Source organism: Bombus huntii, chromosome 7 (genome assembly GCF_024542735.1).
Source record: "Bombus huntii isolate Logan2020A chromosome 7, iyBomHunt1.1, whole genome shotgun sequence".
NCBI classification, from domain to species: Eukaryota; Metazoa; Arthropoda; class Insecta; order Hymenoptera; family Apidae; genus Bombus; species Bombus huntii.
Genome location: NC_066244.1, coordinates 3,130,907 through 3,152,598, shown reverse-complemented (window position 1 = coordinate 3,152,598; position 21,692 = coordinate 3,130,907). Strand labels below are relative to the sequence as shown.

Genomic DNA, 21,692 nt, shown 5'->3' with positions numbered 1-21,692 from the left:
AGCTCGCGTAATTCTGGAAATTGAGTGAAGGACCTGGATTCTGGAAACGCACGGGAAAAAAATGGAAGAAGAACATCCTCTTCTATGCTCGTCCTTGCGACCGCTGTTCCTCGAGGAAGCGGTAGTTCTCGAGAAGCCACGATTCCCCTGCTCGACTCGAGTGGTCGGATCCGAGGTATATACATACGAGTAGCAGGCAGAGAGCACAGTGTCAATACTATCCTCCGGAGAGCGAGTTAACACCGTGGCTTTTAACCTTCCCTGAAGTGAGTCCGGCTCGATTGCCGATCTAGCTTTTACGATTCATAACTCAAATATAGCTAGGCGAGCGAAGAGCGGAATCGAGGAGAGGAAGGATCGCCCAGACCCCGAGTATAAACCGTTTATTTATATGTTCTACATAATGTTCGTTCGTTCGTTCGCCACCCTACGGAATTTATTTATTACGGCTGTTCGGTAGCGATGGGCTCGAGCGATCTCAAATGTGATCAACACGGTACGGGTCGTTCAACGTCGCCGAAATACTTTGCTGTTGGCCTTCTATGTCCGCTAAAATTAGAAATTTTACAGTACGCACGAAAGGCGAAAGACGGTCAGGTACATCACGAGGAACGACAATTTGCGCGATGGACAGGAGAGGAACTGATCGATCGGACTAAGCATTGTCCTCGGGACGAGCAACTCGAACGAGGACGTCGAGGTGATTGGGAACGAGGCGCGCGCGGGTTCGCTAGGTAGCATTACGCAATGAAATCTAGTTGTCCAGCCAATGGATCCGCATCCTCTGCCGGAGCAGAGCGCAGATTCACGCATCGAAGCTGGTTGCTAGCGTGATTCGACCTAACCACTCTAACGTCTGTCACCGACGGCTAACCGTCTCCTCTCTGTTAACGACGTCCACTTAACGCTAATAATTATTTTCATTGGGGGCCTCGTGTACACGGGACTCCCCCATCCTACGGGGCCAACTTCCTGTACGAACGGATATAAAAATAGAGCTCGTACCGCTCGGACATTCTGTAACAGGGCAGACACTTCAAACGATTTGTTTTGCCGAGCGCTGGTACGCTTTTGTCTTCGAGATCAGCGTCGATCTCGAGGAATTCATCGCGCTAACGTTGATCAACCGTGTTACGATCACGGTTAATCGTGGAAAGGCAGTAGACGCGCGAGTGGATTTCTTCGAATTCGTGGAAATGGCACGAAACGATGACGCGGCGTAGACGAAGCTGGACATGGGGGAGGAAAAGAGAAGGCGAGATAGGATCGTAAATTATTTAGTAGCTCGGGCCAAGGTGTCGACGCTCGTCGCCTCGATTGGTCCACGCTGCCCAATCCGGGAGAAAATTAAATAACAACAAAACGATAAAAGACAATTGTTTCTAAGTTTTATGACCCTGGTTCTCGCGGCCTCTCCGACAGCTCGACGAGACGAAGGGCGTTTTATTGCCGCTAGGGGTCTTTCGGTCCAGGCACCGGCCACCCCTGATCCATGGTCACTTTATTTAGGAGGAAAACGATGGGGTGACTTGGCTAGGCTTTTCCCCCCCCCTTTTTTTTTGTCGTTTTTCTTCACACGCGTGTCCGTTGCTCTCTGGCTATCACGATTCAACGATCGACGAAATCGACGTCACGATGGCGATCCGCAAGAAATCTCGATTACCAGATGCATAAAAGTTTTAGAAAGATATACGCGAACGATCGATCTTTCGTTCGATGAAAAACGACAGAGCGAAACGAAAGAAGCGGGGGGACCAGTTTTTCGCCTCTTCCCCTCGCTTCGTTTTTCCACGTTTTTTCCTACATGCTGGTTCGTGTGCGAGCACGGAATACGCGGCTGAGTCTCTCTATCATCGCAGCCGTGGCAATAAGAGAGGGCTTACGGTTCTCGCCATATATTGCGGCCACATTTTTATTTTGACACTAATAGCCACGTGGTATCGACCGCGAGCATGACTTGAGTCCGTCCGATCGTGCTAATCCCGACTCGATATTGCCCGTATAAATCCCCGAGACTCGCAGGACGTACACACATACACACACGTACTCGCTTCACCTTGGTGAAGAAGAAGGGCCCAGGGGGAGGCGGCAGAAAAGAGATCGCGGGTCCAATACGAAGTGGCGCCTAATGCTATCCTGATTTATCGATCCAACCACGCTACCATCGCGCGCTTCTCGAGCTGAGAGGCGAGGAAGAGTTGGAATTAGAAGAACCTGTTCCACAAATCAACGCCCTTTCTTCTTCCCTCGTCCCATTGTTTCTTTTCTTCCGAGCTATCCTCGCGCGTGCTGCTCCCTTTTGCGCTCGACCACGACGACGACGACGACGACCGGTCGGGCCTTCTTTTCCATTCCATTTCCGATCGTAAGTCTTACGGACGACTGATAACTATAATATCGCTTCATAAACTATCTTACGTCACACGTTTAACCATCGTTCTCGTTTTTCTGTTGCAGGTATGTATCGGATTGGATTCGACGGTGTTCTCAGTCGGAAGGCGACGTTTCGAGAACGCATGGTTCTCGTCCTCCTCCACCACACGGAGACCGGCAAACGTTTGTCAGTCACGCGATTGCACGGCAAGTGGTTTTCTCGAATTCCACGTTTCGATGCTTCCGCACGATCGTTTGATTTTGTAACGAACATCGAATCGAACAAGAGGGCAGACTCGATATCGTTGAGTGCATCGCGAGTTCGAAAAGTTGAAACGATACACAACGAACAGAGAAACGGGAGAACGTCCGGCGGGAGAAATAGATAGATTGGCTAGGAACGATCGATTGGACGCGAAAGTAAAGCGCGTCCCTCGCATCCAATCATCGAAATTATTTCATAAGATGAAAGCCGGGTCTCAGATTGCTCGTGTACGAGGGACAAACGGTAGAGAATCGAAGACAAGTAGAGTGGAACGGAAGGAGACGGAGTTTACTGCTTCATAACTCGAGCCGAGCACGGACAATCGTCCGTTGTGATTTCGGTTGCTATTTTGACTGCTCCGATCGTGGTGGGTGGCCCACCGACAACAGAACACTACCAGAAATATGCTACCTCGTAAACGAACGACCCTGCGTCGTGGCCGCGTTGCTAGCACGCGGTGTCTTTCTTCTCTTCGGTGTTTCCCCGTGTCCCTGCGTGCCAACGTTCCACGCGATTTCGACGAAATGGATCCTATGGTTGTCCTATCGTGGCACGAGTGCTTCCTCCAGGAAAAATCGTCGTCCGTATACATGTATACACAGAGCGTTGTCTCGATTAGTTTCGTAGCCTGTGCGCTACGTCGATCGATGGACACGTTCCCCGGAGAATACCACACTTTTCTCCCTCCGGCTCCGTAATAAATTTGTTCGAAGCAGTCTCGAAATCGTTGCGTAATAGCTATCGATCTTTCGTGCGGCGAATGTCGTTGTCACCGGACACTGGACAGGGTTGCCTTTTGTCTCGACAGCAATCAGACCGATGGACGAAGAAGCTCGTGCCACGAAAGAATGCCGGTCCCTTAACTAGCGAATACCTTCTGCTCGATACAAGAGTGCTATGCTAAGCGAACGCCGATTTTGCTTCGTTAACTGACCGTTGATATTCCTATAGTTTCTTAAAATTAAATGCAATCAACGTGCATGGATCGTGTTAGGGTAACTTTGTTTTAATTTTCCGCGAACATTGCTTAAGTCGATTTAACGGATGGGGGAAACATTTTGCATCAAGAATATCGAGACTATAATTCTCGTAACTATGTGAGACGCCCTTTATCGTCGACCCACGCGACGCCAATCCGAAATGGACGAACTGCTGGTCAACACGGAGCTTCAACCTCGCTTGTCAATTTTCCAACGTAACGTGTGCGCGTTTAAGCGCGTTAAGTCGTAGCGGCGGGGCAACGACGCGACGCTGGGATCCGCGCGTACACCACGCGCCGTTAAATCATCGGTTAACGCTCGCGCGTAATGCCGCCGCGAGAACCAGTGACACGCCTCGTCCATAAAGGGCGACCCACGACCTGGACCAACAGCCTGCTAACGCCTCGCGATGACCAGCTTCGCGAGAATCCATTTTTACAACGATTCAGACGTTCATTTCGCTTCCTCTGATCGATGGAAGCGGTTAAAGAAATACGTTCTCAAAGGGTGTGTTTTTAAAAGGATCTTTCAAAGAATTCGATCGCTAAGGGTTAAGAAGTCAAGGAGCGAAACGAGAGTAGGCTCGTAACGTGACATATTTGTATATCGTATCGCGAAAGAAACTTTGGTTCTCTCTCGAGAAAGTCAAGAAAGTCCTCTCGCGCGACGACGTTAAGCGAAATTGCACGCTGGAGACGCTGTGCCGGAGGAACGGCCTGCAGCGTTCGAGTTTGCTCGCGTCTAGATAGCTGATACGTGGCCGGAGGTGGAACGCGGGGGCTCGTAAAATGTGGAAAGAAGCAGGAAAAGGGTGTGTCGCGAGCTACTCGACGAACGTGGGAAGGGGTACCAAGTTCGACCGATACCCGGAGGAGGAAGCGGGAAATAATATTAACATAAGCTTTATCTAAATGTTAATACGAGGCGTTCGTAACGTCGAGCGTCACGCACGGAATTCCCAGAGTGTCGCGAGAGAATAGGGCCGCGTCGTTGACTGTTCCTCGCTTTCTCTCTCTCTCAGCCCTCTTCACCCCATGGTTGTTCGTTTGTCGTTGGCCAGGGGATGGTTGGTGCCGCGGGCTCGAAAACGAACGCTTAAAAATGTAATAGCGAGGAGCCCCAGAATCGTCGGACGCGAAAACGACGACGCCGAGCCTCTTTATTTTCTCCATTATTCAAATATAAATGTAAATGTTGATACAAACGGATAGGTAAATGGAAAGAGAGAATTCAATTGTTCGACACTGAACGCGCCGACAGCAGGGAGGCGCTCGACACGAAATTAGTTTATAAGGAAGCGAGCGGCGAGACGGGGGTAAAAAATATACGGTCAAAGAGAAAGAGGGATAGAGAGGTAGAGAGGGGTGGGGGCAGAGCGGAGGGAAAGAGGAAGGCGGGCAGACAGAGGGAACGGACGGGAGGTCGACGGGGATGCCGTCGTCGAGGTCCTCGCGAGAGGATTCCCCCGGGCGCCACTCCGGTCCTCTCGGCTATTCGAATTTCCGTTTTTTCCAGCGTTTATAACGCGACCGAGTATAATCGTTCATCGCGCTAGTTGGTCGGAACGGTGGTAGGAGAGTAATGTCCATCGGCGTCTGTTTCGTCGCGTCGGGAAAAAACTGGATGGAGAGCGATGGATATTTCTATTCATTCGCCGTCGTATCTGTACACAGTCCCCGTGCTAATTGAGGAACGACGGTTAAAACAACAGGGTTTACAGGACGAGATAGGGTGTGTATCGGAAGAAAACAAGGCGCAATGCTATCGGTAGCTCGTCGACGCATTCCACGAGATTCTTGGCAGGAAAGAGGGTCCTGGTAATATCATCGGGTGTACACGGGGTTCTCCTGTTTCCCCCGACGTACATTGTTCTCGCCCCTCGACCCGGTATTGTGCCACGACGGTAGCGTAGTTCGTGGAACAGACCGAGTCGGGGTTGCAGTGATGCAGGGTGCATATGCGCTGATAGCTCGTAATGCCATCTCTAATTCCATGCAAGAGCCGATTTGATTTTGGTATTAAGATAAAGCGAGTCTCTTTTGCTCACTGCCGCCCCATCGCTGTCCCTCTGCCTCCGCCGATTCATTCCGGCTCCCCCGATTTACTCTCCGTTTCTATACCGACGATCACTTTCGGAACTCGAAATAATACGAGGGATGAATCCGAAACTTGAAACGCGATATCGATGGCTGCAATAACCACGTTACCGCTTAACCCCATCGGGACTAGAGAGAGTGCCGTTTCGCGATACACGCGCGTTTCGATACGAGCCAAAGATAAACGCGACCCGACTCGTTGCTCTAGCACTCGACGAAAGGAAACAAACAAACGCTCCAAGGACCGTCAGGCGGGGTTTCGTCGACGACGAGGGAATAAAGATGGATCGAGGGTATCAACAAAGGGAGAACATGGAAGATAGCGCGAAATCTTGCCGAGCGATCGAAGAAAAAGAACAAGCGTACAAGTCGGTGTTTCGTCGTGTGGAACGGCGATCGTGTCGACGACTCGTCTCGAACGATGACGAAGTGTTCGGCTAATCCTGTTCGATCGCGTGCCATAAGAGGGCGCGAAAATCCTCCGTGCGATCGCGTTTTGAACGACCATCCCTTCCGCTTGGTCTGCGCCGGACGCAACGCTGCTCCTCGCGCGATCAACCGCGAACGAATCTCGCGCGCAACGACCTGTCCGATTCTTTCGTTGATCGAACGCCTCTGCGTCCTCGCGACTGAACCCGATCTCGACCTGTGTTTCGTTGCCGCATCGCGGCGAGACTGCTCGATCGTTGCGATCTTTTCAGAAACCGTCCGACTTTACCGTGAATTCTAGGGATCCTTGTCCGATCAGTTCGTAGAGGATTGGAGGAGGAAGGGAATAAGAAAACGCCGGATTCTTAGAGGTCGCGTCGACATCGTTATTGGCGATGTGGTAGCCCGGGTGTGCCGGCGTGGCCGCGACCGCAGAGGTATCGGAGTGCGGCATGGCACGGGTCAACCGCAAACCGACAACGTCCACGCGCTCTCTCAGTCCTCTCTCTTGGTCGTCCGCGTTCTGCGGCTCCTTCGATAGAGGCCCGAGGCCGCACACCCTCACGCACACGATGCCCTCGACACGATGCGCCCGATGCACGCGCGTACTTACTTGCCGCTGCTCGCGGCTGTCTGACCCGAGTACCCTACTGTACTACTCGATAATTAGGGAATCTCGCGAATCAAAGGATACCCGAGTAAGACGAGGCACGTGCATAGCTTGGTAATTCGGTTTCGGTGGCGAGTTGTGAACACGGATCTATAGGAACGGGGCTGAACCGGTTTACGTAGGCCGAAATTCGTTGACCAGCACGGCGTTCAGGGCGGAAACGGGCGCGGCAGGTGCAACCCAGTAATTGCAAACGTTTGATATTTAATTATAATTTAACCGTGCGGCGCGGTGCGACGGGGTCTGTCCTCGGCGAATAACCCTCGTCGCAGCGTCGGTTCGATGGGATCTCCAGATCCTCTTGGAAACAAAATAATTCCCTAATTATTCTTGCCGCGGCTGGGCCACCGCGCAGCGTTCGCGTTGAGTTACGGCCTCGGCTTAATTACGTTATTAATTAGTCCTTGTCGCGGAACGACAACGGTGTGTCCAAAGTTTCCTCGTTCTTCGTCGAGGCTTGTCTCTCGACCCGATTTCGATACGAAGAAATAAGAAGACACGACAATCGACTTTGTCGATCGTTCATGAGGACATCCGGCGCATGCGGCAAACTCCTTTTTCCTTTCCTTTTTTTAACCGCCCGACAAGACGATCGCGAACAAAGTGATTCCCGAGACGAGTGTCCGTGACAAAACTCTCACGGGAGAAGCCCCGAGTCGTATGTCGGCGTGAGTTTATGTATCGCGCGCGGGGATATCCCGAGCGAGCTGCTGTCCTGCTTATTATTTCGATCTGGACATGGTTTCGTTCGGACGCGTTAGGACTGCAGCGCGCTCGTAAAAGCCGCACTAGCCGCTCCGAACAGCCGAGAGTAAAAGAAACCGTTCGCGAGAGATACGCACGGCTGCTTTGTTATTTATTCCGTCGTAAGTCGTAAACGGGCCCGGGTGCGGATTTATCGTAGAAATATTAAAATGAGAGACACTGCTTTCGGCGTTTTCTCGGACACAGTCGGAGCCCTGTTGTTCGCCTTCATCGACAAAAAATTGACCACCGCCGACGCTTTACGAGTTGACGTATTTTATTCGAACCAAGCGGCGGTTAAGATTCCTTGTCTTTTGCTAGCTTTTGCCAAAGGAGATAGAAACGATAGACAGGAGATAGTGACGAACGCGTCAACGCCGAAACGTCCGTCTTTGGTTGGAAGAAATTCGCGAGAACGTCGTCGACTTGAAGTTTCGCGATCGAGCGCGTTCAGAATGTTACAATCCTCTCTCCCTCTTCTTGTTGGATAATCCGCGGTCCAAATTGGCAGGATTACTCGTTGCGAAGACTGGGCCACGTCCTCGAGATTGCCGGGATTACGCGGCTGTAACGCACGTCGAGCGTGCTCTGCGTTTCGCCTGCCACGCGCAAATACAGGTATTATCGGGTATTACAGCGAGTACGTATCGCGTGCGTGAAGGAATGTCGCGCCGTCTCGGCAGGATCTTTGTCACGCCATCTGAGAACCGTCTTTCGTTCGGCGCCACCGAGATCCGTCCCAGGTGAAACCCGTTAAAGCTCGTGCCTGCCGTTCATTCGTATTTATCTAACTCCTAAAACGAGAAGATCGCGAGTTGGTATTTGATTGGTATCGCGTGCTCGAGCTAGAGCAGAACGCCACCGGTAATAAACTCGCTCGGTACCTTTACGAGGGTCCCGAAATTGAAACTGGCGCACGAGCCAAGCGCGAACAGCTTCGGAAAAAATATTGCCCATCTTGGACAAGCCCTCGAGACATCTGCCTCACGCGCTTACACGCTTCGTATTCGGATTAATCGCGCATCTGCACGGTCGAGTTCTCCTCGCCTTTGTCTTTCCGTTCGTCGATCCGATGAGACGATAATCATCGAGCAGTCGGACAAGGTTGCCGGAAGTCTGAGTCTCTTGGCGCGAGTCAGGTGTCGTGACGATTTCGGTAATTTTCTTAGCACCCCCGGTGCGACGCCTCCGACGAACTAGCAAGCTAATAAGCGGCCTACCTAGCCTCGCAACATAAATAAACGAGCCAAGCTGAAATCGTAATGTTCCCCAACGCGGCGTGGCATCGAAATTAAAATTAGCCTGGAAGATGGGTCGGCAGGGCGTGAAGGAGGAACCGGAAGGAGGAACGAGGAGAATGATCGCGAACAAGGGGGAGAAACAGAGAGGTCCGCCCCCGAGACGAATATTATGCAAAGCCGCGAGCAATAAAAATAACGTATTGCGACCGAGAGAAGCATAAGTTTTAATCCAATATTACTAAGATAAGTCTACCGAAGCCCACCCTCAGGTCGGAAGAGAAAGATTTCTTTTGTGTGTAACGCACCCCAACTTTACATCGTGGTTATTAGAAAATGCTCTCTCTCGATGCTGGCTCATCGCGTGAGGGGAGTTTTTCTTTCTCCTATCTCTCTCTCCTCCTCTTAATAGCCGCTCGTAAAGATCGCGGGATACGCGCTGTTACTCGGGAAATTTGCTCGGGCGCCACAGCGAGAAAAACTTTTTGAAATTTTTTCGCGTTGTTCGTTCGATGAAAGTCGATTCGGAGGAAACAACCGCGATGCGTGTTTGTCTACGGCACCTTTCTCTTCCCTTACTTTCCTACAAATTGCTAACATTTTTCAAACGGGTTCGTACGCTTTCTCGACCGGTGTTCGATGCCACCGCGTTCCTACGATTTCCTCCTACTATTTCCTTCTCGGGAAAACGCGACGAATACCGGGGAACGAACGTCAGTGCAAAGTTATGATCCATGGCGGCGCTTTGACATTCTTATTACTCTATTTCACGCAACTTTCTCGATGGACTGTATTACTCCCGTTCGACCCGGCCCGAGGAAGGAAGCACTAAACCGGCTGATGCTTTGTTTCTCGCTCGAGGAACGAGAACGAGCGTGAAAAGGAATAATATCTAGGGTGGTTGTGAGATACAGAGAGCGAGTGTGAGAGCGAGGGGACGTGCGGTGAAGAGAGAGGGAAACGGCCGCGCGCATCCAGACCCTCGCACGTTCTTTTCCACTCCGGGCGCGAAATCGGACAAATCCAATCTGACTGACGGGATTGCCGCGATCTATGGAGGAAGGGAGAATGAAGCGCGGGGTTCGGCCCGGCGGAAAGGAAATAATAGAGAGAAAGAGAGAAACTCTCGCGTCGGGCTCTGGTTGTGTCGACTCGACGCCCGTACGAGCCCTCGTAAAAATTTATAATTTGGAAAATACCATTCGCCGTTCTCGGATTTCAGCCAGGCAATCGAGTTTATAAAGCGAGAAATCGAAGGAACCCGGTCGATCTCGAAGCAGAGACGAAGAAAGAAAAAAAAAAAAAGAGAAAATCGAGGGAAGGGGCGTCGACGACGTCGACGATAACGTCGAAAGACTTTTGACGAAAATTGAAGTCGTTGTTATGACGGGAATTGCCCGCGACGACGCTTTACGAGAGGGACGCACCCGTCGACGCTCGCAACTTTTCGAAAAAGATTCGGGGGATGAGAATCACGCTTTGTGTGCCCGCGCTTGTATACCCGCGTATGTGTGCGTACATGCGTCGTGAGGGAGAGAGACGCAGGAGAAAGAGGAGGAACGGTCGGACGATTACGGTCGCCAATGGCCAGAAAACCAGGGAAACGCGTAAAGGCGAAACTGACAATTAGAAGCCGAGCCACGAACGCTCGTATTATTCGTTATATCGTTTTACGACTTCGCGTTCGCTGCAAGCCGCGCCGCGTTAAGCGGTTTATAGTTTTTTTAATTGCCGAAGGGTGTTCCGTGTTACAAGTATGTAGAATCTCTCGCGACCATACAAGAAATCTGGATTATTCCGCTGGCTTGGCGACGTTCACATATATAAATCGGCTACGGACGAGTCGGACACATGGATCAAATTAGCGCGTGTAACGACGCCGTTGATGCTACTCGTGCGAGCAATCGTAAAAGCCTCGTTACAGTCGTAGACGTAATATATTTTGTTTCGACCATGAAATCTTTCCCACACGATCCGGTGTCAGGCCTAAGCCCGTTATAACGGCGTTGCTTAAAATTCTTCGAGTAGGCATTGTCCGGTAGGGGAAGTACTTGATATCGAAGCAGCGTGCGGGGCGATTGATGCAGATGTTGCGGGTATCAGTTAAACGCACGTCCGCGCAACGAGAGCTCATCTAGGGACATCCTTTAGTGGTTCGCAGAAAGACAATAGGAGAAACGTGAGTAACGCTGTACACAACGCGCACGCTCTGCGCTGACTGTGGAACACAGAAACCATGTAAAAAGATCTCACGGCAAAGAATGCAGCGTTTAAAGTATGGTACGAGCCGCTAGCACGGTTCGTTCTCGTTTCTCCTCGGCTGTGGCCTCAGGTTCCCGCGTTTTCGGGGAGAGTGTTTGAACGGCGCAGAACGGTAGCAGGATGCGATAACGCTCGAGCATCGTAATTCAAAGATAGCGCGTTGTTTAACAAGCAACAGTGGCTCCTTTGTCGAGTCGAGCGGTGCTGAGATCGGTGAAACGACCTGGCCTACGAATTCCACGCTACGATACAGCGAACGCGAGGAAAATCCGGAAGTGAAATAGCCGGGGCGGGAATGGAAGGGGGTAGAGGGGGAGTAGGAGGGACAGAGGGGAAAAGGGTGGAAGGGAGGAGGAGGGAGCGAGAGCCGGTGGCCGTTTGGCCTGGAATCGTGTTCCGGTCGCGGTCGAGGCTCGATCCTCGCGAGCTTAACCCACATGCGACCGCGTGTATACACGCGTCAACAACTGCTGGCTGCAGCGCAACATCAGAGACCGTTTAATCCCGGAATGCCGAATACGAGAGAGCAGATCGTCGGCCCCGAGCGATAGATTTGGCCAGTATGCGAAAACGGGGTTGCAACCCTCCGCTCGAGAGTGCACCCTATCCCTCGCCGGGCCATTAATAATATACCCATATTGGACACAATTCACCTTGAAATTAACCGGCAGCCGATTGGTAAGCCCGAGCAAATTGACTTCGAAATTGACAATTTATAGTCGCTCGATTCCGGCCTCGCCTCTCCTCCTGCTCCTGCTGCTGCTGCTCCTCCTCCTTCCTTGTTTGTAATTCTCTCTCGTTTCTAGCACATCTTATTTTCCTTTCTCGCGAAGATCGATCGTGATAGCCGCCAGGGATGACGTACTCTCGAATTTCAACCATTACGAGTGATCGAGAGTCGTGTCGATGATTCGACGAGTCGCGGCAATTTACTCTCGTTTTTTCCTTTTCCTCTTGCGAGACGCCAGATGGATAAGTTTGTAACGAATGCGAAACGAATTTCGAACACACGTTTATCGGCGAGATCGAGAAACACGAAAGGCGAGAGTCTAGCTTTGCCTCTGTGATCCAAGGGACCAGGTCGTTCGATCCTTAAACGGCCCATCACGTAAGAATGGGTTGCAACTGTTCCTCGCGGATTGGGATTGGCTTTCTTTGTATATCTCCGTGCTTTTTCAGCCTCGTCGGATTCTTTTCTGTGCGTTCTCGTTTCTCGTCTCACCGAACGGTCGGACGAGGAGCCGCTTTTGCGGTGCAGCGATCATTAAGGCGGGGAATGATCGGATCAAAGCATAGCACCTGGCGCGATCATCGCGAATCCCACACGCGATACACGACCGGACGCGAATCGAGCGCAACGCGAACGTAACTTCTATCTAATCGATCGATCTGGATCGATTATCTGGCAGGTTCCAGAGGAGGATCGAGGAGGATCCCGAAGTAAGTCGTAGGTGTATTTATTTCGATCAGTAACCGATATAGTGCATTGCAAGTATACGCATAAGAACTCTTAAGAATCAGACACGTTACTTGTTCAGGATGCTTACGTGCCTATTCAGCTGCCGAATCGCCCAACGATAAAGATAGATTCCGTCAATTTCATCTACCGACAAGTACCGATAATCTTACAGTAGCCGTTCCACTCTGCTGGCCGTTGATTAGAATTTCCACGAATTCAAATTAACCGGAGAGTGGTTCTTGACGCAATCGCTACGACGATTATGCATCTCGAGGAATTTCTACGTTTCCAGTAGTTTTTATCGCGTGTGAGGCAGTTGAATGCTTGCTTGCAGTCTGTCAGCGATCTCTATCTAGATTTTTCAACCGCACGCAGGAAAAAGTTGGCGCCAAGAGGCGTGATCAATGCGTTAAGGTATCCTGCGCTTCGTATCCCGATAGGGGAATTAATTCCGCCGAGCCGAAACGAAATCTAGTAGCTACGGGGCTCCGTGGTTGTCGCAATAAGGCCGATTACTATCGATCCCCTTTTCTTCCTCGATCTCTTGGCCAACGATAGGTCACGATCACCTTATCCCCGCGAAATCATGCAACATCGGTTTCGCAAACACCTTTCCTCGATATCCGGTCGATTGTTTCAGACGAACCGTTTCTTCGATGTCCTCTACTTTCATCGTACGATCACACCTGGCTTCTTATCAAGGCGTATTTAATTAATTGCGTGTTTATTAAATCAGCCGAATTTGGGCCACGTATATCGAATCTTTTACAGATAAATCAGAGTCGTTACGCGAAGAAAGGACGGAACACGATTGCCCGTTCATTGCGACGCGACATTTTTCTTATTTCGCCGGTAGATTCGTACGCAAACAAGTACGCATTATACGGGTCTAAGCGTTCGAGAGTGCGTTCTTGTTTTCGGTGTAACCCGAAGCTAAGCGGTTTAAGAGATCAACGCCGTATAAACCGGCCGTCTGAGAATCGTCTGGAGATCTCGTGCGTGAGAGCTGGCAGAGAGACAGAGAGGGGCCAAACGGCGAGAAGAAGAGAGCACGATAAACGAGAACGAACTACGAAGAATGGAGAACGAAAGAGGACGAGTCGGAGAGTGGGAGGGCGCCAGGGAGGCGAAGAACGAAGATCGAGAGATCGAGTGCCTCTGGAGGAAGAGAGCGGAAAAAGCACCCCGTAGGAGCGATAGAGGAGGGGGTGCAGAGTCGAACGCAGAACGAGGACGAGGAAGACCGTGGGCAACGCGAAGAGGTAAAGCGAGAGGGCAGGCAGAAAGACGGGATGAAAAATTAGATTTACAAATCTGTCCTGACTACTATGAGATTGCTCGCTTACCAAGCAGAGATTCTCAACCCGGCCGGGCTTTTCGTAGCGTCTCTGTCACCGGGTATAAATATCGAGAGGACTGGTCCTCTTCCTCCTCCGCCGTGCTTCAATTTTCGTTCCTTCTCTTTGCTTCATTTTCGTCGCCACGTTGCTACCCGCCCTCCACTTGTCAACGACGCGACGCTCTCGTCGAACGAAATCGTTTACGCTCCGCTGCCAATGGCTGCATCCTACAAAGGGTGCCGTCGGCCCAGCAAGTTTATCGGTTAAATTTGAAACGGATTCCGAAATGAAACTGACGCGAGTCGTCCGTAGGAACAAAGTCGGTCGGAGTCGCGGTTGAGTACCACTGGAAGAATATAGCCGCTATATCGGGAACGGAGGAAAGGATCCTGCCACGGTAACAACGAGTCGCAGTCTCAGTCTCAGACCCGGCGAAAGCAAAAGCTCGAATCACGCGTGTACGCGTATGTACACTTTGCGCGGCATGTGTCCGTGGCTGGTGTGTATATGGAAGCGCCTCTCCGGCGCCTGCCGCCTATGAAAAATGAACGTTTCTGCCAGCCGCGGTATCTACTCCGAACCATCCTGTGAGATCGTTCCGCGTCAGATACTTTTGCGCGCAATTCGCGACACGCTGCTTGCGGCTAGTCGCTTCTATTCTTCCCGACCGTCGCCGATTTTCCGATCATTGGCGAGAATCGGTGTATATAGGTGCGGAATATTCCCGCGACCCCTCTTTGAAACCGCGTCCAAGGAGAATAATCGAGTCTTCGAGACACGATAAGTTACGCAAATGCAGGCTGTTTGGCCCGTTCCATCGCCTCTCGCGCACCTTTATCTTCCCCTCTGCTAGATTTATCGCGGCAACGTCACTACGTATTAGCCGCTGGTATCTCGTGACTCGTAGCCACGCTCGCTCGCGACCACGCGCGGCTCCGCACAGATCGCGAGAAGGTGAACTTCATTCGGCTGCAGTCGGCCGAGAACCAGTTCTCGAAACGTGGCAGCATTCTAGATACAGTCTAATCGACACTTGTAGCGACCAGAGCTTGGTCATCGAGTTTCATTCGAGCGTTTCCTCTCTTCCTTCGAGATCGATGAATCTCGAGATCGGAGCCGGGGGACCGGCCGAAGAGTCATCGTTTCGCGAGAAAAGACGCTCATTTTGTTCGCATGAAAAGCGTTCGCGTTATTTCTTCGTACTAATATTCGTCATATCCATGATCCAGTATCGGATATATTATACTGGAAACGTCTTTTCTCGTGACGTAATCGAACAACTTACGACGAGAGTCGTAAGCTCGACGATCGGGGTAAGACATTACCTCGATGACAGGTGTCTCTAACCACAGTAACTCTCTACCACTGTACAGCTCCAGGCCAGGAAGACCACCGAAGAGAGCTTCCGTCGGTCTGAGTCTCGCAGCCAGCCACCTGGCCGCCGCGACCGGTCACCACCCCCAGCATTCTCTCAAGAAGCACCGAATGGACAACGGCGATTACTACGAGAACGGGCATTTGGGTAAGTCTCGTTACACTTCCTTTTGTTCAAACAGCCGCTCGTAAGCGTCACCGACGCTCGATCGATAGGCCCGCTCGACGGCTGCTTACGATTCTGGTTACGACCGTGCGAACGACTTTTTAGCCATTCGAGGCCTGTCCCGTGTCTCGGGTCTTCGAGACGTTCGTATTTCACGCCGCGTGTCGTGTCCTTTCTCTCGATAACGCCACGTTTTATGGAGACGCCGCGGATTTAGCGACAACATTGTGCCACGATGTTGTCGGCTGGCTAGTCGTCCATTCGAACGTTGTTCAACGACCGTGAACAACGAGACGCGTTGAAAGGCCGCGAATGATTGAAGAGGAAACTTTTACAACGTGCAAAATGCGCATTTTTTGGATTAATCGAGTACATTAGTGTGCGACAGTCATATCGAAGATGACATCGTCGCAACGATCAACGTCGAAAGCGCGGAGAAAAGGGACGAAATCGTGGAATAGGTAAAGCGATACAATCGCGTAGATACGTAGCCCTGGTACCAGGGGCACGCACTTGATTACTGCCATCCGTATACGCGCCGGGCCACGGTGACCCTACCGATCAATTAATTAGGGGAATCAAACACACTTGGAGTGAGCAAATTAACTGCAACTGTACCGTCGTGTTGCGGCCTGTGGTGGCGGTTGCCGATGTCGATATTGCATCGATGGACTCGTACCTCCAACAGCTTCTCCTCGCCGTTCCTAAATCTTCTTATTGTTTAGATGCATCACCTCTCCGCTCGATCCTTGTCTTCAGCCTTTTCCACGATAATGGCAAAAGGTTGTAGCGCATGACGCTAATTAACGTTCTTAAATTATCGTAACGTTTCGCAAGAGCGGTTATTCGGTCTTCGAAAGCGGTAAACTCTAGGCAAAGTCGGATCGTAAAATCGCGTCGAGCCGCGTCGACGATCGCCGTTCGGAAATTGGTTAAGCAAATAATCGCGAATACGCCGGCCGTTCAATTTTACGGGCAAATACGTTTGACGGTGCAACGTTAATGAATTAATGCCACGCGGACGAGCGCAAGCACGAACGCAGTTGCAGAACTGTACGATCGCAGCCGGGGTAAACGTTGAAACGGCGAGCAATTAATTACGAGCCCGCGGTAATTGTATAATTGTTTTACGATTGGATCCCCTTTCTGGGTACGATTGATCGCCGCAGCTGCCGCGACCCGTTTCCTTTTAACTTTGTCGCCGCGCTCGTACCAAGGATGCGGCCCCCGCTTCGGACCGACACAACGTCGGACGATTCGCTTGTTACACAGCAGCCTCGTAAAATGGGAATCGTAAACATCCGTGTGCCGCGTATTCGTCGCGAGTCTTTAATCTCCGCGTGTTGTAAAAAGTTACGTAGTTTTTCTGCCGTTCAAGGAACTTCGATCCTTTCATTCCTGAATGTTCCAATCAACCACGGTTCGTTTTTTTTCCTTGTAGAAACGCGGGTAAAAAGCGCCAGGAACGTAGATACAGTTACATGATATAGTAAAAGTTACAAAAGTGTACGCGTTTAATCGTCGAACAAATGGAAAGTTATCGGAGACGCGATCGCACACCCAGAAGCACGCGTTCGTGCGACTTTTGAGCCGAGGATTATCTTCCGCGAACCATCCCTTATGATATCAATTTACCGCGAGAGGAGCGAGGATCCAGCGTGACGGGCTCTACGGTATCGGCGCTCCTTCGGCTCATCGGGAAGAACGAAGGCCGCGAGTAAAGCTGAAAAAACAAAGAGACGAGAAGAGGAGAGAGCGTAAAAAAAGGTGGAAGCAAAGAGTATGGAGAAGAACGCAGGAAGAGAGAGTGCGAGGCGAAAGCAACACGTACCGGGAGAGCGGCGTGGCTCGCGTACAGCGGATTTTTTTCAATTTGGACCGGTAGGCGAGCGCCACTTGCCATAACGCAATTAATAAACTCAACGAGCGAGATCCGATCCCGATAGCGGCGGCGTAACATCCATTCGGGACGTAGCGGGCACAATGGCCGGCACAATGGCCGTGTATACGTGCACCCAACGCTCGGTACAGCCAGGACGGCCGATACGCATCTATGTTGTCTCTACAAAATTAAAACCCATGAGAAAAATAAATAGCCGGAAGGGAAGAGCAGGGTAGGAAGCGAGGAGTTCGAGATGCAGAGAGAGAGAGAGGGAGGGAGAGAGAGAGAGATGGGAAGAGAAAGAGAGCAAAGCGGTAAAGCGAGCGGGGGTTGCTTGGCTTAGGTTAACGACGTGTGCGCGCCGCGTGTGCAGGAGAGAGCCTCTCTTTCTCCCTTCGGATGGATGGGAAGCCGCGTAGCTCGCGCCTTCTGGCCGGATTCGCGGCTTACGGTAGCTCGCTCTCTCCATTTGCCACGATCGTTTTTCGATGAAACTATTCCCGGAGCTGGAACTATTAGGCTAGGCTGCGTAATAAACTAATGACTATCGGCTAACGTCGAGCCGTTCGTGTGCGTTTCTGCCCTCGGTAATTATTTAATGCATCGATTACCGAAATAGCATTAATCAAATTGGCCGGCCGCTATTTATATTATATGACCTAATGCACGGCGAATCGTATATTAATGCGCAAACTAAGTAAATTATCCAAGCATCCGCGTTTACGCGGGGAACGTGAATTTCCCTTCTTCCACCTCGTGAGACCCTGAGTGATTCTGGTCGCGTGTATGCGAACGACCGGCACGGATCGGCGTTGCGCGGATCGACCGATTTCAGAGCGGGAATATATCGGTGGCACTTGGAAACGGCGAATCGTCGATAGTCGGTGGCGAAACACCGCGAGCAGACGAGTCGCGAATGGGTGCGAATCGGTGGAGGCAAGGGCGAACAGAGAGGAAGAGCGGTGGGTGTCCGGGCGGATACAAGAGAGGGGCGACGCCGAGTGGGTGGCGGGGTTGGTTCGGCCGGTCGCGGCTGCAACGACGCTGTACTGGCGAGCGAATGCTCATAAAAGCATTGATTAACTGTTGCCGGTCGTAGGTCAGCCAACGCGGCTGGCTCGTGTACCAATAAAACCCGGTTAATAGGGGGTCGACGTCGCTTCGATATCGCGCCATCGACCGTTCTATTCCGTTCCATTCCGTTCGCAGGTCTCCTTTCGCAGCGACGATTTTCACACTCCGAAAATCGAGCCCAGTCGAAGGTTAGTCTCGGAAAGCCACGAATTTGCGGTCGAAATACCGAGTCGGATCGCGTATCGGCGCAAAGTAATTAACGAGTCAGAGCAAGGGAATCTCTGGCGGAAAGGCGGACGATGGCTAGCGTCGCCTGATCAGAGGTTCTCGCCGGGCAACGATTCGGCTTTAAAGATACAAATGGTCGGGGGTGGATGTTGCCGTACCAGCGACGAGAACCACTGGCTTAGGTGGAATTTTCAGGCTGCGGTTAGAAATTACGCGCGGGGCAGAGGGTCGTGGCTACGAGGGACGCGAAACCGAAGCCAAAACCGAGCGGTCCGGAGATTCGACACGAAAGTGAAATAATCCTCGCGATTAAAGCGATAATAACGCTCCGCGAGATTATTACACGGTCCGAGTTTCAACGATACGAGGGGAGACGCGATACGATATTTTCGTTTCACAGGCCGTTATGATTTTCTGCCCCCGCGATATTTTATGCCGTGTATTTTCTCGTCCATCGAGGACGATTATTCTCGCGCGAAGCGGAGGTGAGATTCGGGACGGAGACAAGGACGAAATGGTGGGAGAAGCGAGTTCCGCGCGAGACAGAGTAACAAAACGCCGGTGAATTAAACCCGTTCGTTGCTGCAACATCGTTCTGCGTGGCACGACGCCGTAAATCAGTCGGGCCAGGAATTTTCGCGTTTCGCTGGTTTTTGCCTCGTAACGAAACACTTGCATGCTCCAGCCAAATGAAGACGTTAAGCGGCGACGCAGGAGAAAAAGTAGGCACGGCCTCGCTGCAGGGAGTTCGCCGGATGAACCGTGTTTGCTTTAACGCTCGGAATGTGGAACGAACCCGGTCATGTTCTGTCTTTGCGACTTGAAAAACTCGAAATTGTCGTGCGACCGAGCGGTACCATTCTCTCCCCCTTTTATATTCGACTGTGTTATGGGTCGTGCAATTGCGATAACCCGCCAGTTGTTCGTGCGTAAAAGATCGTCGCATTCGACCCTCGCTGCGAACAAGCTGACGCGCATCCTACACTGTCGCGCCATAAATCGCTCGCGAGACAACGTGGCCGGTTTTAGTACGACTTAATTACCGTGCTCCACGCGTCGTTTAATCGGCCGTTTCATCTCGCGGAGACCGCGCGTCGCCCGATTCAGCGTGAATCGAACGAGTTTCGGTACGTATGTATATAAGTTCGCGTGCCACGGTAGTCAACGGACGAACAAAGTCCGGAGAAGGTGGATTCACGCGGGTTGCGACTGTCCTACGAGCGTACGCGGGCTTTTTAGGAGAGTGATGGCAATTTCCTGCGGTTAAAACCGAGGCTAATTGCTTCAAAAATCTGTACTAATTTGCCGGCCATTCCGGCACGGCGATTCGGGGGAGGGGGGGCAGCAGGTTGGCTGGTTGGCCGTCGGTGTTCGCCCGGCACCGGGGTGATGGTGGTAGTCAACAATTTACTCGTTAGCGGCCGGCGAGTGCCGCGCCGCTCAATTAACTCGCGAATCAACGAGCGGGCCGCTTTGTCCTCGAGCGAACGAGCATAGCGCGCGCTCTAGCTCGCACGTTCGTGTATTTTTATAATTTGCGCGGCCCTCGTGACCAACAAACCAGCGGAAATGCGTGAAACAACGGGCTAGGCCAACTGTGGGGGGTGGAGAAAAAAAAACAGCCACGCACACGTATGCGCGAGCATATACACGCGCGCGCATCTACAAACGAGCGGAGGGAGAACAACGCGAAAAAAAGCGCGGGGGAAATGAAAACCGACACCACGGATCGTGGCTTGTTTTCTGCCGGCGGAACCTCCCCCTCGACACGGGGTAAATGTCTACTTTCGAGGGCGGTCGACCGGGCCGGTTGCTCGTTTACACGGGCACATGTCAAAGGTCCTGGTTACGCGTGTACCCACGCAAACGAGCCGCGGTTTTTTGCCGCGCTATTTATTTTCTTTTCATTTCCGTTCTCGTTCGGGCTGAAAGCGCTGGTAACGAGCGTTAGCGCCACTCGTTCGACTACAACCGGGACACGGCTGCCTTTAAATCGCTCAACACTCGATATTCGTGAGGCTCATGCAACACGCACAAACCTAACTCTGCTTACGATACGAACTTCGAAACGCTTAACCGCGTGGAGAAATCGAAGCGTACGAGGAAGGAGGACCGACAGAGACAGAGACAGAGAGAGAGAGAGAGAGAGAGAGAGAGAAAGAGAGGGAGAAAGAGAGAGAGAGAGAGAGGGTTTGTAATGCCGAACTGTGGCAAAACTCGGAGTAGAACGATCTGGATTCAAGCGGAAACGCTTAGGGTCGTACGAAATCGACGTTGCGCTTCTAGTTCGGGATCGTGGATAATACAAATCCCGGTAGGCATTGCGCGATAAAGGAAACCGGTATCGAGCGCCGCCTCCGTCTCTTTCGCTCTCTTCCCACTCTTTTTTCCACGAACCTCTCTTTCTCTCTCTGCCTCAACGCCTCTCTTCGTCGCTCTACAACTCTCGATTCGCTGGATCCCCGGCACTACAGGCAACTGGGCAGGTTTACCTTCAGCGAGTGCACAAAAGTGCCCCGATCCAGCTTCTGGGCCCAGCCAGTCGGAAGATATTAATAACAAAATATGATATAATGGGAGCATCCCCGGCGAAATACAATACAATGTTTATGCAGAGGATTAACCGATGTTACGAGCACGTGAAAAAGTATCGACCGGCGAGCAGCGAGAGAGATACGGGGCCGTTGGTCCGAGCGGACTATTGCAACGCTGTCCAAGTTCACGGGCCGAGCCAACGGGCAGATGTGCCTCCGAGAACGCACGGGTCCCGGGCTCGATCCTTGGTTTTGATTACCCCGCGGGAAAGATTTACCTTCCAGATTAGCTCCGGCATCGATTTTTCGAAGACCCGATTGCCAAACGTAAACGGTTCGCTTCTCGCTCTCCTTTTTGACGCGTCCACGATCCATTTCGTTCGCTTCAGAAATAACAACTGCGTTGATCGATTCGAATGCGTTCGTTGGAATTACAGTTTATCGCAGAGTTCAGCGACTGGTAAATGAAGTTGATCGATTTCGCAAGAACTTTGAGCAACTGCGGCAAAAGATGTAAACGTTACGGGAATCATATGGATATGGAACAGCGTTTCGCAACAAAGTCGCAACGTGGAAGA

At 51.6% G+C, this 21,692-nt stretch overlaps 1 protein-coding gene across 4 annotated transcripts in view; it reads left to right on the top strand.

The window, feature by feature from the left end:
• The window catches only part of LOC126867512 (dachshund homolog 2), a 143,622-nt gene that overhangs the window by 40,474 nt on the left and 81,456 nt on the right, over positions 1 to 21,692 (top strand). For 3 of the 4 annotated variants that reach the window (XM_050622055.1, XM_050622054.1, XM_050622050.1), the window contains exon 2: positions 15,230 to 15,378. In XM_050622055.1, coding sequence (XP_050478012.1) covers positions 15,230 to 15,378 — 149 coding nt within the window. The remainder of the gene's footprint in view (positions 1 to 15,229; positions 15,379 to 21,692) is intronic. The other variant, XM_050622053.1, reaches the window with a different exon arrangement.